The 17,559-nt window shown below is 45.5% G+C and overlaps 1 protein-coding gene across 1 annotated transcript in view; it reads left to right on the forward strand.

Moving 5' to 3' along the window:
- The first annotated feature begins 1,379 nt into the window (after window positions 1–1,379).
- Window positions 1,380–17,559, forward strand: part of LOC147991081 (uncharacterized) — a 40,245-nt gene continuing 24,065 nt past the window's right edge. Inside the window, exon 1 of the mRNA XM_087538520.1 lies at window positions 1,380–1,935. Within this exon, the coding sequence (XP_087394646.1) occupies window positions 1,380–1,935 (556 nt within the window). The remainder of the gene's footprint in view (window positions 1,936–17,559) is intronic.

Raw genomic sequence — 17,559 nt, forward strand, 5'->3', positions numbered from 1 at the left:
ACCATCTAGTTTTCCATTCATTTGTTCCGGAGGCATTGTGATGTTGCTCTCTTCACCCATCACCTCGTTTTGTCAATATCACGTTCTTTTCCTTGCTTATCCGTTTAGCAGGAGTGTTGTGTCCTCTGCTCAAGTTCTTTTCATCTTATCAAAGTCTTGCATCTCTTTTCAACCGGAGTGTTGTTCGAATTTGTTCTTCCTTGTTCCTTGGTTATCTCGTTTCAACCAGAGTGGTTTCAATCCTTTCTTGTCCATTGTGCTCGTCATTCATAGCTTTGCAACCTCCAAGGTTCACATGGTGTTCCTTGTTTCTCTTTCTACCGCAGTGCTCTCAACTTCATTCAACTCTGTTGTGTTCTTTCTTTCAAGTTTTCTACCTCTCAAGGTTTGTTGGTTTCACTTGGTTGTCAAAGAAGCAACTTTGTTTTACCTCTTCCTCTTTCGTTTTTCTCCGGTGCCATCCTTAGATCTCGGGTCGAGATCTCTTGTAAGTGGAGGAGAGTTGTAATGCCCCAAGACCGGCCCTCCAGAAGCCTTCCAGTTATTTCGTTGTTGCTGTGTGTTTACTTGTTTGTTGCATTTCATCATTGCATCATCTACATTGCATCGGCACTCCGTTGCCGTCATTGTTTTCAAACTTGCATCCCCTCATAGTTGCTGCGTCCCCCCTTGCTTTCGTTGATCGTTCCGAGACCAACCTTGTTTTTCGTTTTTCCTCTTGCCTAAACCGGAGTCTCTTTGCACAGTGCATCGGCCCCTCACCCGTGTCCGAAACTTCCCCGAACCTGAACCCGACTATCATTACCGTCGGGTCCGGATCATCCCCAAACATCTATAAAACATCTCCGTTTTTTTCATTGGACTCCCCAACCTAGTTATCTCGACCGTCCGATCTAAATCGAAGGGTCCTTTTAGCCCCTAGTCTAGGCACCCTACCTATTTAAACAGTCAAACCCTAGACTATCCTGTCCAATCCACCAATCCTCCTCGCCGCCGCCACTCCTCTTCCTCGGGATCCAACCCGCATCCACTCTCTCCGTCCCTCGTTTTCAGCACCAGGCCAACCAGCACCCCCCTTCGACCCACCTCACTCGATTCCCCCCGCTCGTGCCGATCGAGCCCCTATCTAGGAGCTCCCACACCAACCCAGCACCGGCCTCCCGTGCTCGACCTCATCCCCAACCTCGCAAGCCTCCTCGATCCTCTCCTGAGCAGGTGCTCTCCTAGAGCCCCGCGTCCCCGCCTCCGTTCGGCCAGCCACGTCGTCGGTGCACCCAGCAGATGAGAGCCGTCCCTACTGCTTTTCCTTCTTCCCCTGCTCCTCCCGTCTCCGCTAACCTCTCTCTCCCTCGTTTTTCCTTTCACCGAGCAGGAGCGCCATGGATAGCCGCCCGTGGATGTCCCCTCCTGCTGTTTTCCCTTCGTCGTCGGAGCTCCCGCAAGCAGACCCGCCGTCTCTAGGCCATCCCCGTCCTCTGCATCGCCATGGACGCCCACCCGGAGCTCCACGCCCCGCCTTCCCCCACCTCGCTCGTGACCTCCGCTACACCGAATCCGGCAGGATTCCATCGCAGCGCCAAGTCCCTTGCCTCTCTGCTTCTTTGCCCCTTGTCACCGGAGACCCCGCACAAGTCCCTGCTACCGGAGCCTTGCCAAGTCCCGCGCCAAGTCAGCACGGCGCCGTCGCCTGCTTCTGTCATGCGAGCATGCAAGGACGAGGCCAGCGCCAAGTCCCACTCCTTCCCCCTGCCTCGACCGCGTTGACCTCGGTCCTCGTTTCGATCTGGAGGCAGCAGTCAACTGCGTCGCCAGCCACCGCCAGCGCCAAGGCCCAGCTCGCCTCGCCTCGCCTCAGTCTATCTCCACGCGTAGCTCAAACCGGCCCAAGCCACATCCGCAGCCCATCCCCACCGACCGGCCTCGCTGGGCCGCAAGGTGAGATCCACCTCCATCTATTGTTGGGCTTTGGCCCAATAGCGCTAGTGTTGTTTAGTGCTCAGTGCGCTTGTTGTTATTCTGCACCCATGCTTATTGGGCCAGCCTACCAGATTCGGCCCGCATGTTTTTTTCTTGTTCTGCGAATTATCTATTATCCGGAGAATTACAGTTTTACAAAAAAAAACCTCATGCTTCATGCATTTAATAACTCTTGAACCGTGCATCGGATTAAAATGTTTTATATATGTAAAATGCTTAGAATTTCATCTAGTTTCATAATATGCCACTTTCATCTATGTTTAAAATGTTGTTTGTTTAAATTTTCTTAGATGCCATGTTAAAATGATTTATTTAATAACTAAATCACCGTAGCTCCGAATTAAATAAACTTTATATGTAAATGGGGTGGAATAATGCATAGTTTAACATGATGCACTTACTTTTGCTGTTTAACAACTCTAAAATATGGTTTAGGGCAGAACAGTACCAACTTTGAAATATGCACATGGGGATTTTCCGGACTTGTTGTTTGTTGTTCTGGCCTCATTTAAACTTGCCTAGATAGGCAGTTTTATTATGCTTCACCCCTTTCCATGTTTAATAACATTTAATATTGTTGGGTACATAACCGAGAGAGAACTAAATAAGTCATGTGGTGTTTCGTTAATATGCAACTCGTTGCATATTGAACTCCACTTAACTTGTAGTATTGTTTGTGGCACTTTGTCATGCCACGAGTCATTAAACCAGACATGCATCATACTTGATTGTGATCATGCCATGACTATGCTTGTTGGTTTACCATGTTGTTTGTTTCTTTCCGGTGTTTCTTCTTCTTGATAGTTTCGATAACGTTGCGATTGTGAGGATTCGTTCGACTACGTCCGTTCGTCTTCTTCATGGACTCATTCTTCTTCCTAGCAGGATTTCAGGCAAGATGACCGTCACCTTGGATCTCACTACTATCTTTGCTATGCTAGTTGTCTCGATGCTATTGCTATGTCGCACTACCTACCACTTGTTTACCAAGCTTCCCAAATTGCCATGATAGCCTCTAACCTTTTTCACCCTTCCTAGCAAACCGTTGTTTGGCTATGTTACCGCTTTGCTCAGCCCCTCTTATAACGTTGCTAGTTGCAGGTGCAGTTTGTTCCATGTTGGGTCATGGATTTCATGGATATCTTGGGATATCACAATATCTCTTATTTAATTAATGCATCTATATACTTGGTAAAGGGTGGAAGGCTCGGCCTTATGCCTGGTGTTTTGTTCCACTCTTGCCGCCCTAGTTTCCGTCATACCGGTGTCATGTTCCTTGATTTTGCGTCCCTAACACGATGAGGGGTATGGGACCCTCTTGACAGTTCGCTTTGAATTAAACTCTTCCAGCAAGGCCCAACATTGGTTTTACCATTTGCCTAATAACAACAAAACTTCCATTGGGACTTGCCGGCCCCCGTGGATTTTTAATCAACCCCCGTGCCAGTGCTCGTCTGAGTGTTGGTCCAAACCGGGCGATGTCCGGCTCCCCCTGGGCGACCAGGGTCTCAGCCAACCCGATGTCTAGCCCATCCGGTGTGCCCTGAGAACGAGGTACGTGCGGCTCCTATAAGGATTTGTCGGCACATCGGGAGGTCTTGCTGGTTTTGTTTTACCATTGTCGAAATGTCTTGTGCACCGGGATTCCGAGTTTGGTCGGGTGTCCCGCGATGGAGAATTGTCTCCGCGGATCGTGAGCTTGTCATGGGCTAAGTTGGGACACCCCTGCAGGGTTTAAACTTCCGAGAGCCATGCCCGCGGTTATGTGGCAGATGGGAATTTGTTAATATCCGATTGTAGTGAACTTGAAGTAAACTCAACTAAAATACACCAACCGCGTTGCATAACTGTGACTGTCTCCTTTCGGGGAAGTTCGAGAGGAGAACACGGTTGGGTTATGTTTGAATGTAACTAGTTCAGGATCACTTCTTGATCATTACTAGTTTGCGACCGTTGCGTATATTCTTATCTTATTCTTGTACTCGTAAGTTAGCCACCATACAATGCTTAGTCACTGCTGCAACCTCACCACTTGTCCTTTCCATACCCTTTAAGCTCTGCTAGTCTTGATACCCATGGTAATGGGATTGCTGAGTCCTCATGGCTCACAGATTACTACAACAACAGTTGCAGGTACATGTAATGCGATGATCTGACGCAAGTGCGATGCTTGCTTGGTTTTGGAGTTCTGCTTCTTCTTCGATCAAGGGATAGGTTCCGGATCGGGAGAACCTGGGATTAGTAGGGTGAATGTCGTTTTTATTTTTCGTTTGATTTCATCCGTAGTCGGATCCTGCTCTTCTGTATGGTGATTGCTATGTATTGATGAACTATTGTATTGAATGTTGTAACTTGTGGCGAGTGTAAGCCTTTATCTTGTATCCTCTTCTATTCAGTACATGATATGTTGTAATGATAACCACCTTGCTATGCGCTCAAAATGTGGTTGTACCCCAATCATGAATTCATCACGTGATTGGGATAGAATCGCATCTTGGGCGCTACAATAGGGACCCTACGGTACTCCTACTTGTTTGTGCTCGCATTGCCATCGCAGTCGGTATTCTGTGGTGCTACGTTTACGATGCATGACCCATCACAAACGGTTCACTATTATAGAACGTGTATGATAAGCATACAATCACACACATTCGCTTTTCCCAAACCATATGCGATAACTAATTAAGAAGATTAACTAATCGTCGTATGAGTGTCGGACAGGATTACGAAACGTCGGACCGTCGTAACATCGTCGTACACGACAACTATCGCACACGCTATTCCATGGTGCAACGTTTACGATGCATACTTCATCAGAAACAGTTCATGGTTGCAAATCGTGTACGACAAGGCAAGTACACAAACATTTAGTTTGCGCGCACCGTTTGTGATATTGTTTGACATCGCACACGCTTTGCTAACGGCAACTGTGTGCATGCTTGCACATGTTTCCTCTCTATGAACCATCTCGGATTATGGTGTATATTGCAAACACTTGTGTTTTACCAACCGTGTGTGCCGTAACGACCTGTAGAGCATAATTTCACCGTAATTTAATTGCTACTATTTCAAATTGTACCGGATTTGAATTTGAATGTATTCTATAGCTTTATTCATATCCATCAGGTTCAAACAACCAATGCATTATTCGATTCATAGGTACATATGTTCAAGAATTACATAAGAACCAAATAAAGAATGATGAACCATAGTTGTATACTTGTACTATTAAAGACAGTAAAGAAAGAGGCGAAATACATTCTGGTTGCTGAACAAGGTGAAGCGGAATGCCCATATTGTGCCCTCCTCCACGCAGAAGGCGCGCATGACTCTAGTCCAACACCTTGTGATGGCCGACCGCCCATCCGTCACGGTCTTCATGAAAACATCTAGATAATCATCATGTTCTGCTAGAAATACTTTAACCTTTGCATGCCCACCAATCATGTAGTTTGAGAGGTAATCTTGAGTAAACTGCTTTGGCAGCCACTGCAAAGGAAAAAGATTCAGACACTGTCATCTAACAAAACTCATTATGGGCAGTAAAAAGAAGGCTGCAGAGTTCTTACTTACCATTCTGCAGTTCGATGTTGTCTTAGATAAAGTGTAAACAAATAGTTTAATTGTCATATTTTGACCCATTTTACTAACAATCTTTATCAGCTTCCTCACTTGATGTTGGTTCATCGATATCTCATTGCCCCATAAGCAGAAAGGGTCGAAGCGCGGATCTTTACCAATGACATATGTACCTAAAAGCACCAAGTTAATATTAGAAGCTAAACAACAATTGCACAATGATCTGTATAGCTAACTCGGCTGCGATCTTCGACATTATTGCACACAGTTGGTTTCTTCCACCGTGTGCCTGATACGTCCATTTTTCATCATGCTTTTATATCGATATTTATTGCATTATGGGCTGTTATTACACATTATGTCACAATACTTATGCCTATTCTCTCTTATTTTACAAGGTTTACACGAAGAGGGAGAAAGCCGGCAGCTGGAATTCTAGGCTGGAAAAGGAGCAAATATTAGAGACCTATTCTGCACAACTCCAAAAGTCCTGAAACTCCATGGGAGTTATTTTTAGAATATATAAAAAATATTGGGTGAAGGAAGCACCAGAGGGGGGGGGACCCACCATCCACGAGGGTGGGGGCATGCCCTACCCCCTGGGCGCGCCCCCTGTCTCGTGGGCCCCCTAGCAGGCCTCTGGTGCCCATCTTTAGGTATATGAAGTCTTTTGCCCTGGAAAAAATCATAAGCAAGCTCTCGGGACGAAACTCCGCCGCCACGAGGCAGAACCTTGGCAGAACTAATCTAGGGCTCCGGCGGAGCTGTTCTGCCGGGGAAGCATCCCTCCGGGAGGGGGAAATCATCACCATCGTCATCACCATCGATCCTCTCATCGGGAGGGGGTCAATCTCCATCAACATCTTCACCAGCACCATCTCATCTCAAACCCTAGTTCATCTCTTGTATCCAATCTTTGTCTCAGAACCTCAGATTGGTACCTGTGGGTTGCTAGTAGTGTTGATTACTCCTTGCAGTTGATGCTTGTTGGTTTACTTGGTGGAAGATCATATGTTCAGATCCTTTATGCATATTAATACCCCTCTGATTAGGAACATGAATATGCTTTGTGAGTAGTTACGTTTGTTCCTGAGGACACGGGAGAAGTCTTGCTATAAGTAGTCATGTGAATTTGGTATTCGTTCGATATTTTGATGAGATGTATGTTGTCTTTCCTCTAGTGGTGTCATGTGAACATCGACTACATGAAACTTAACCATTGTTTGGGCCTAGAGGAAGGCATTGGGAAGTAATAAGTATACGATGGGTTGCTAGAGTGACAGAAGCTTAAACCCTAGTTTATGCATTGCTTCGTAAGGGGCTGATTTGGATCCATATGTTTCATGCTATGGTTAGGTTTATCTTAATACTTCTTTTGTAGTTGCGGATGCTTGCAAGAGGGGTTAATCATAAGTGGGATGCTTGTCCAAGTAAGGGCAGTACCCAAGCACTGGTCCACCCACATATCAAATTATCAAAGTGCCGAATGCGAATCATATGAGCGTGATGAAAACTAGCTTGACGATAATTCCCATGTGTCCTCGTGAGCGCTTTCCTCTATATAAGAGTTTGTCCAGGCTTGTCCTTTGCTACAAAAAGGATTGGGCTATCTTGCTGCACCTTATTTACTTTTATTACTTGTTACCTGTTACTAATTACCTTATCACAAAACTATCTGTTACCGATAATTTTAGTGCTTCCAGAGAATACCTTACTGAAAACTGCTTATCATCTCCTTCTGCTCCTCGTTGGGTTCGACACTCTTACTTATCGAAAGGACTACGATAGATCCCCTATACTTGTGGGTCATCAGTGCCCTGTAGAGCACATAATTAACTATCGCACTCGAGTGTCCATCATCACCCTTCTGTGTAACTTTGACCTCATCACCCACGGGTAAACTTATAAACGAAGCCATTCCACACACTTCATTTTTACAAAGCTTTTTGCCAATAAACGCCTGTAGGATCGAAGTATGTCTAGAGGGGGGGGGGGTGATTAGACTACTTGACCAAATAAAAATCTAGCCTTTTCCCAATTGTAAGTGTTGGCAGATTTTAGCAACTTAGCACTAGTCAAGTAAACAACCTACACATGCAAGTCTAAGAGTATAGCAGCTGAATGTAAAACATTACACATGAAGGTAAAGGGAGGAGTTTGGAGGAAGCAAACGCAATGTAGACACGGAGATTTCTGGCGTGGTTCCGATAGGTGGTGCTATCGTACATCCACGTTGATGGAGGCTTCAACCCACGAAGGGTAACGGTTGCGCAAGTCCACGGAGGGCTCCACCCACGAAGGGTCCACAAAGAAGCAACCTTGTCTATCCCACCATGGCCATCACCCATGAAGGACTTGCCTCACTAGGGTAGATCTTCACGAAGTAGGCGATCTCCTTGCCCGTACAAACTCCTTGGTTCAACTCCACAATATTGACGGAGGCTCCCAAGTGACACCTAACCAATCTAGGAGACACCACTCTCCAAAAGGTAATAGATGGTGTGTTGATGATGAACTCCTTGCTCTTGTGCTTCAAATGATAGTCTCCCTGATACGTCTCCAACGTATCTATAATTTTTTATTGCTCCATGCTATTATATTATCTATTTTGGATGTTAATGGGCTTTATTTTACACTTTTATATCATTTTTGGGACTAACCTACTAACCGGAGGCCCAGCCCAAATTGTTGTTTTTTTGCCTATTTTACGGTTTCGAAGAAAAGGAATATCAAACGGAGTCCAAACGGAATGAAACCTTCGGGAACGTGATTTTCTCAACAAACGTGATCTAGGAGACTTGGAGTGGGCGTCAAGAAACGATCGAGGAGGGCACGAGGCAGGGGGCGCGCCCTCCACCCTCGTGGGCCCCTTGTTGGTCCATCGACATACTTCTTCCTCCTATATATATCCACGTACCCCCCAAACATCCAGGAGCACCAAGAAAACCTAATTCCACCACCGCAACCTTCTGTACCCGAGAGATCCCATCTCGGGGCCTTTTCCGGAGCTCTGCCGGAGGGGGCATTGATCATGGAGGGCCTCTACATCAACTCCATGGCCTCTCCGGTGATGTGTGAGTAGTTTACTTCAGACCTTCGGGTCCATAGTGTAGGGGATCGTAGCAGAAATTTAAAATTTTCTACGCATCACCAAGATCAATCTATGGAGTAATCTAGCAATGAGGGGAAGGGGAGTGCATCTACATACCCTTGTAGATCGCTAAGCGGAAGCGTTGCAAGAACGCGGATGAAGGAGTCGTACTCGTAGCGATTCAGATCGCGGTTGATTCTGATCTAAGCGCCGAACAACGGCGCCTCCGCGTTCAACACACGTGCAGCCCGGTGACGTCTCCTATGCCTTGATCCAGCAAGGGGAGAAGGAGAGGTTTGGGAAGACTCCGTCCAGCAGCAGCACGACGGCGTGGTGGTGGTGGAGGAGCGCGGGACTCCAGCAGGGCTTCGCCAAGCACTACGAGAGACGAGGAGGGAGAGGGGTAGGGCTGCTCCAACAGGGAGATCGAATCATGTGTTGGGCTGCCCCTTTGCCTCCACTATATATATGTTGGGTTTCGTAGTAATTTCAAAAAATTTCCTACGCACACGCAAGATCATGTGATGCATAGCAACGAGAGGGGAGAGTTTTGTCTACGTACCCATGCAGACCAACTGCGGAAGCGTTGACACAACATAGAGGAAGCAGTCGTACGTCTTCGCGATCCAACCGATCAAGCACCGAAACTATGGCACCTCCGAGTTCGAGCACACGTTCAACTCGATGACGATCCCCGGACTCCGATCCAGCAAAGTGTCGGGGAAGAGTTCCGTCAGCACGACGGCGTGGTGACGATCTTGATGTACTACAGTAGCAGGGCTTCGCCTAAACTCCGCTACAGTATTATCGAGGACTATGGTGGCTGGGGGCACCGCACACGGCTAAGGAATAGATCACGTGGATCAACTTGTGTGTTTCTGGGGTGCCTCTGCCTCAGTATATAAAGGACTAGAGGGGGGGAGGCTGGCCGGCCAAGGTGTGGCGCGCCAGGAGAGTCCTACTCCCTCTGGGAGTAGGATTCCCCCCCCCCCAATCCTAGTTGGAATAGGACTCCTTGAGGGGGGGGGGGAAAGAGAGAGAGGGGCCCGGCCACATCTCCTAGTCCTAATAGGACTAGGGGAAGGGGGGAGGCGCATAGCCACCTTGGGCTGCCCCTTTCTCCTTTCCACTAAAGCCCACTAAGGCCCATATAGCTCCCGGGGGGTTCCGGTAACCTCCCGGTATTCCGGTAAAATCCCGATTTCACCGGGAACACTTCCGATATCCAAACATAGGCTTCCAATATATCAATCTTTATGTCTCGACCATTTTGAGACTCCTCGTCATGTCCGTGATCACATCCGGGACTCCGAACAACCTTCGGTATATCAAAATGCATAAACTCATAATATAACTGTCATCGTAACCTTAAGCGTGTGGACCCTACGGGTTCGAGAACAATGTAGACATGACCGAGACACGTCTCCGGTCAATAACCAATAGTGGGACCTGGATGCCCATATTGGCTCCTACATATTCTAGGAAGATCTTTATCGGTCAGACCGCATAACAACATACGTTGTTCCCTTTGTCATCGGTATGTTACTTGCCCGAGATTCGATCGTCGGTATCCAATACCTAGTTCAATCTCGTTACCGGCAAGTCTCTTTACTCGTTCTGTAAATACATCATCCCGCAACTAACTCATTAGTTGCAATGCTTGCAAGGCTTATGTGATGTGCATTACCGAGAGGGCCCAGAGATACCTCTCCGACAATCGGAGTAACAAAACCTACTCTCGAAATACGCCAACCCAACATGTACCTTTGGAGACACCTGTAGTACTCCTTTATAATCACCCAGTTACGTTGTGACGTTTGGTAGTACCCAAAGTGTTCCTCCGGTAAACGGGAGTTGCATAATCTCATAGTTATAGGAACATGTATAAGTCATGAAGAAAGTAATAGCAACATACTAAACGATCGGGTGCTAAGCTAATGGAATGGGTCATGTCAATCAGATCATTCTCTTAATGATGTGACCCCATTAATCAAATAACAACTCATTGTTCATGGTTAGGAAACATAACCATCTTTGATTAACGAGCTAGTCAAGTAGAGGCATACTAGTGACACTTTGTTTGTCTATGTATTCACACATGTATTATGTTTCCGATTAATACAATTCTAGCATGAATAATAAACCTTTATCATGATTATAAGGAAATAAATAATAACTTTATTATTGCCTCTAGGGCATATTTCCTTCAGTCTCCCACTTGCACTAGAGTCAATAATCTAGATTACACCGTAATGATTCTAACACCCATGGAGCCTTGGTGCTGATCATGTTTTGCTCGTGGAAGAGGCTTAGTCAACGGGTCTGCAACATTCAGATCCGTATGTATCTTGCAAATCTCTATGTCTCCCACCTGGACTAGATCCCGGATGGAATTGAAGCGTCTCTTGATGTGTTTGGTTCTCTTGTGAAATCTGGATTCCTTTGCCAAGGCAATTGCACCAGTATTGTCACAAAAGATTTTCATTGGACCCGATGCACTAGGTATGACACCTAGATCGGATATGAACTCCTTCATCCAGACTCCTTCGTTCGCTGCTTCCGAAGCAGCTATGTACTCCGCTTCACATGTAGATCCCGCTACGACGCTTTGTTTAGAACTGCACCAACTGACAGCTCCACCGTTTAATGTAAACACGTATCCGGTTTGCGATTTAGAATCGTCCGGATCAGTGTCAAAGCTTGCATCAACGTAACCTTTTACGATGAGCTCTTTGTCACCTCCATATACGAGAAACATATCCTTAGTCCTTTTCAGGTATTTCAGGACGTTCTTGACCGCTGTCCAGTGATCCACTCCTGGATTACTTTGGTACCTCCCTGCTAGACTTATAGCAAGGCACACATCGGGTCTGGTACACAGCATTGCATACATGATAGATCCTATGGCTGATGCATAGGGAATATCTTTCATATTCTCTTTATCTTCTGCAGTGGTCGGGCATTGAGTCTTACTCAACTTCACACCTTGTAACACAGGCAAGAATCCTTTGTTTGTTTGATCCATTTTGAACTTCTTCAAAATCTTGTCAAGGTATGTGCTTTGTGAAAGTCCAATTAAGCGTCTTGATCTATCTCTATAGATCTTTATGCCTAATATGTAAGCAGCTTCACCGAGGTCTTTCATTGAAAAACTCTTATTCAAGTATCCCTTTATGCTATCCAGAAATTCTATATCATTTCCAATTAGTAATATGTCATCCACATATAATATCAGAAATGCTACAGAGCTCCCACTCACTTTCTTGTAAATACAGGCTTCTCCGAAAGTCTGTATAAAACCAAATGCTTTGATCACACTATCAAAGCATTTATTCCAACTCCGAGAGGCTTGCACCAGTCCATAAATGGATTGTTGGAGCTTGCACACTTTGTTAGCTCCCTTTGGATCGACAAAACCTTCTGGTTGCATCATATACAACTCTTCTTCCAGAAATCCATTCAGGAATGCAGTTTTGACATCCATCTGCCAAATTTCATAATCATAAAATGCGGCAATTGCTAACATGATTCGGACAGACTTAAGCATCACTACGGGTGAGAAGGTCTCATCGTAGTCAACCCCTTGAACTTGTCAAAAACCTTTTGCGACAAGTCGAGCTTTGTAGACAGTAACATTACCGTCAGCGTCAGTCTCCTTCTTGAAGATCCATTTATTCTCAATTGCTTGCCGATCATCGGGCAAGTCAACCAAAGTCCATACTTTGTTCTCATACATGGATCCCATCTCAGATTTCATGGCTTCAAGCCATTTTGCAGAATCTGGGCTCACCATCGCTTCTTCATAGTTCGTAGGTTCATCATGATCTAGTAGCATGACTTCCAGAACAGGATTACCGTACCACTCTGGCGCGGATCTTACTCTGGTTGATCTATGAGGTTTAGTAGTATCTTGATCTGAAGTTTCATGATCATTATCATTAGTTTCCTCACTAACTGGTGTAGGTGTCACTGGAACAGTTTTCTGTGATGTACTACTTTCCAGTAAAGGAGCAGGTACAGTTACCTCGTCAAGTTCTACTTTCCTCCCACTCACTTCTTTCGAGAGAAACTCCTTCTCTAGAAAATTTCCGAATTTAGCAACAAAAGTCTTGCCTTCGGATTTGTGATAGAAGGTGTATCCAATAGTTTCCTTTGGATATCCTATGAAGACACATTTCTCCGATTTGGGTTCGAGCTTATCAGGTTGAAGCTTTTTCACATAAGCATCGCAACCCCAAACTTTCAGAAACGACAATTTGGTTTCTTGCCAAACCACAGTTCATAAGGCGTCATCTCAACGGATTTTGATGGTGCCCTATTTAACGTGAATGCGGCCGTCTCTAGAGCGTATCCCCAAAATGATAGCGATAAATCAGTAAGAGACATCATAGATCGCACCATATCTAGTAAAGTACGATTACGACGTTCGGACACACCATTACGCTGTGGTGTTCCAGGTGGCGTGAGTTGCGAAACTATTCCACAATTTTTCAAATGTACACCAAACTCATAACTCAAATATTCTCCTCCACGATCAGATCGTAGAAACTTTATTTTCTTGTTACGATGATTTTCAACTTCACTCTGAAATTCCTTGAACTTTTCAAATGTTTCAGACTTATGTTTCATTAAGTAGATATATCCATATCTGCTTAAATCATCTGTGAAGGTGAGAAAATAACGATATCCGCCACGAGCCTCAATATTCATCGGACCACATACATCTGTATGTATGATTTCCAACAAATCTGTTGCTCTCTCCATAGTACCGGAGAACGGCGTTTTTGTCATCTTGCCCATGAGGCACGGTTCGCAAGTACCAAGTGATTCATAATCAAGTGGTTCCAAAAGTCCATCAGAATGGAGTTTCTTCATGCGCTTTACACTGATATGACCTAAATGGCAGTGCCACAAATAAGTTGCACTCTCATTATCAACTCTGCATCTTTTGGCTTCAACATTATGAATATGTGTGTTACTACTATCGAGATTCAACAAGAATAGACCACTCTTCAAGGGTGCATGAGCATAAAAGATATTACTCATATAAATAGAACAACCATTATTCTCTGATTTAAATGAATAACCGTCTCGCATCAAACAAGATCCAGATATAATGTTCATGCTTAACGCTGGCACCAAATAACAATTATTTAGGTCTAATACTAATCCCGAAGGTAGATGTAGAGGTAGTGTGCCGACTGCGATCACATCGACTTTGGAACCGTTTCCCACGCGCATCGTCACCTCATCCTTAACCAATCTTCGTTGATCCGTAGTCCCTGTTTCGAGTTGCAAATATTAGCAACAGAACCAGTATCAAATACCCAGGTGCTACTGCGAGCATTAGTAAGGTACACATCAATAACATGTATATCACATATACCTTTGTTCACCTTGCCATCCTTCTTATCCGCCAAATACTTGGGGCAGTTCCGCTTCCAGTGACCAGTCTGCTTGCAATAGAAGCACTCAGTTTCAGGCTTAGGTCCAGGTTTGGGTTTCTTCTCTTGAGTAGCAACTTGCTTGCCGTTCTTTTTGAAGTTCCCCTTCTTCTTCCCTTTGCCCTTTTTCTTGAAACTAGTGGTCTTGTTGACCATCAATACTTGATGCTCCTTCTTGATTTCTACCTCCGCAGCTTTCAGCATCGCGAAGAGCTCGGGAATAGTCTTGTTCATCCCTTGCATATTATAGTTCATCACGAAGCTCTTGTAGCTTGGTGGCAGTGATTGAAGAATTCTGTCAATGACGCAATCATCTGGAAGATTAACTCCCAATTGAATCAAGTGATTATTATTCCCAGACATTTTGAGTATATGCTCACTGACAGAACTGTTCTCCTCCATCTTGCAGCTATAGAACTTATTGGAGACTTCATATCTCTCAATCCGGGCATTTGCTTGAAATATTAACTTCAACTCCTGGAACATCTCATATGCTCCATGACGTTCAAAACGTCGTTGAAGTCCCGATTCTAAGCCGTAAAGCATGGCACACTGAACTATCGAGTAGTCATCAGCTTTGCTCTGCCAGACGTTCATAACATCCGGCGTTGCTCCTGCAGCAGGCCTGGCACCCAGCGGTGCTTCCAGGACGTAATTCTTTTGTGCAGCAATGAGGATAATCCTCAAGTTACGGACCCAGTCCGTGTAATTGCTACCATCATCTTTCAACTTTGCTTTCTCAAGGAACGCATTAAAATTCAACGGAACAACAACACGAGCCATCTATCTACAATCAAACATAAACAAGCAAGATACTAATCAGGTACTAAGTTTCATGATAAATTTAAGTTCAATTAATCAAATTAATTAAAGAACTCCCACTTAGATAGACATCCCTCTAATCCTCTAAGTGATTACGTGATCCAAATCAACTAAACCATAACCGATCATCACGTGAGATGGAGTAGTTTTCAATGGTGAACATCGTTATGTTGATCATATCTACTATATGATTCACGCTCGACCTTTCGGTCTCCGTGTTCCGAGGCCATGTCTGTATATGCTTGGCTCGTCAAGTATAACCTGAGTATTTCGGTGTGCAACTGTTTTGCACCCATTGTATTTGAACGTAGAACCTATCACACCCGATCATCACGTGGTGTCTCAGCACGAAGAACTTTCGCAACGGTGCATACTCAGGGAGAACACTTCTTGACAATTTAGTGAGAGATCATCTTATAATGCTACCGTCAATCAAAGCAAGATAAGATGCATAAAAGGATAAACATCACATGCAATCAATATAAGTGATATGATATGGCCATCATCATCTTGTGCTTGTGATCTCCATCTCCGAAGCACCGTCGTGATCACCATCGTCACCGGCGTGACACCTTGATCTCCATCGTAGCATCGTTGTCGTCTCGCCAAGCTTGTGCTTCTACGACTATCGCTACCGCTTAGTGATAAAAGTAAAGCATTACATTGCGATTGCATTGCATACAATAAAACGACAACCATAAGGCTCCTGCCAGTTGCCGATAACTCGGTTACAAAACATGATCATCTCATACAATAAAATTCAGCATCATGTCTTGACCATATCACATCACAACATGCCCTGCAAAAACAAGTTAGACGTCCTCTACTTTGTTGTTGCAAGTTTTACGTGGCTGCTACGGGCTTAAGTAAGAACCAATCTCACCTACGCATCAAAACCACAACGATAGTTTGTCAAATAGACTCCGTTTTAACCTTCGCAAGGACCGGGCGTAGCCACACTTGGTTCAACCAAAGTTGGAGAGACAGTCGCCCGCAAGCCACCTATGTGCAAAGCACGTCGGGGGAACCGGTCTCGCGTAAGCATACGCGTAATGTTGGTCCGGGTCGTCTCGTCCAACAATGCCGCCGAACCAAAGTATGACATGCTGGTAGGCAGTATGACTTATATCGCCCACAACTCACTTGTGTTCTACTCGTGCATATAACATCAACATAAATAACCTAGGCTCGGATGCCACTGTTGGGTTTCGTAGTAATTTCAAAAAAATTCCTTCGCACACGCAAGATCATGTGATGCATAGCAACGAGAGGGGAGAGTGTTGTCTACGTACCCACGCAGACCGACTGCGGAAGCGTTGACACAACGTAGAGGAAGTAGTCGTACGTCTTCGCGATCCAACCGATCAAGCACCGAAACTACGGCACCTCCGAGTTCGAGCACACGTTCAGCTCGATGACGATCCCCGGACTCCGATCCAGCAAAGTTTCAGGGAAGAGTTCCGTCAGCACGACGGCGTGGTGACGATCTTGATGTACTACAGCAGCAGGGCTTTGCCTAAACTCCGCTACAGTATTATCGAGGACTATGGTGGCTGGGGGCACCGCACACGGCTAAGGAATAGATCACGTGGATCAACTTGTGTGTTTCTGGGGTGCCTCTGCCTCAGTATATAAAGCACTAGAGGGGGGAGGCTGGCCGGCCAAGGTGTGGCGCGCCAGGAGAGTCCTACTCCCTCTGGGAGTAGGATTCCCCCCCCCCAATCCTAGTTGGAATAGGACTCCTTGAGGGGGGAAAGAGAGAGAGGGGGCCGGCCACCTCTCCTAGTCCTAATAGGACTAGGGGAAGGGGGGAGGCACACAGCCACCTTGGGCTGCCCCTTTCTCCTTTCCACTAAAGCCCACTAAGGCCCATATAGCTCCCGGGGGGTTCCGGTAACCTCCCGGTATTCCGGTAAAATCCCGATTTCACCCGGAACACTTCCGATATCCAAACATAGGCTTCCAATATATCAATCTTTATGTCTCTACCATTTCGAGACTCCTCGTCATGTCCGTGATCACATCCGGGACTCCGAACAACCTTCGGTATATCAAAATGCATAAACTCATAATATAACTGTCATCGTAACCTTAAGCGTGTGGACCCTACGGGTTCGAGAACAATGTAGACATGACCGAGACACGTTTCCGGTCAATAACCAATAGCGGGACCTGGATGCCCATATTGGCTCCTACATATTCTACGAAGATCTTTATCGGTCAGACCGCATAAGAACATACGTTGTTCCCTTTGTCATCGGTATGTTACTTGCCGAGATTCGATCGTCGGTATCCAATACCTAGTTCAATCTCATTACCGGCAAGTCTCTTTACTCGTTCTGTAAATACATCATCCCGCAACTAACTCATTAGTTGCAATGCTTGCAAGGCTTATGTGATGTGCATTACCGAGAGGGCCCAGAGATACCTCTCCGACAATCGGAGTGACAAAACCTAATCTCGAAATACGCCAACCCAACATGTACCTTTGGAGACACCTGTAGTACTCCTTTATAATCACCCAGTTACGTTGTGACGTTTGGTAGTACCCAAAGTGTTCCTCCGGTAAACGGGAGTTGCAATCTCATAGTTATAGGAACATGTATAAGTCATGAAGAAAGCAATAGCAACATACTAAACGATCGG

The sequence above is a fragment of the Triticum urartu genome, chromosome 1A, assembly GCF_056163025.1.
Source record: "Triticum urartu cultivar PI428250 chromosome 1A, HENAU_Tu73, whole genome shotgun sequence".
Classification (NCBI taxonomy): Eukaryota; Viridiplantae; Streptophyta; class Magnoliopsida; order Poales; family Poaceae; genus Triticum; species Triticum urartu.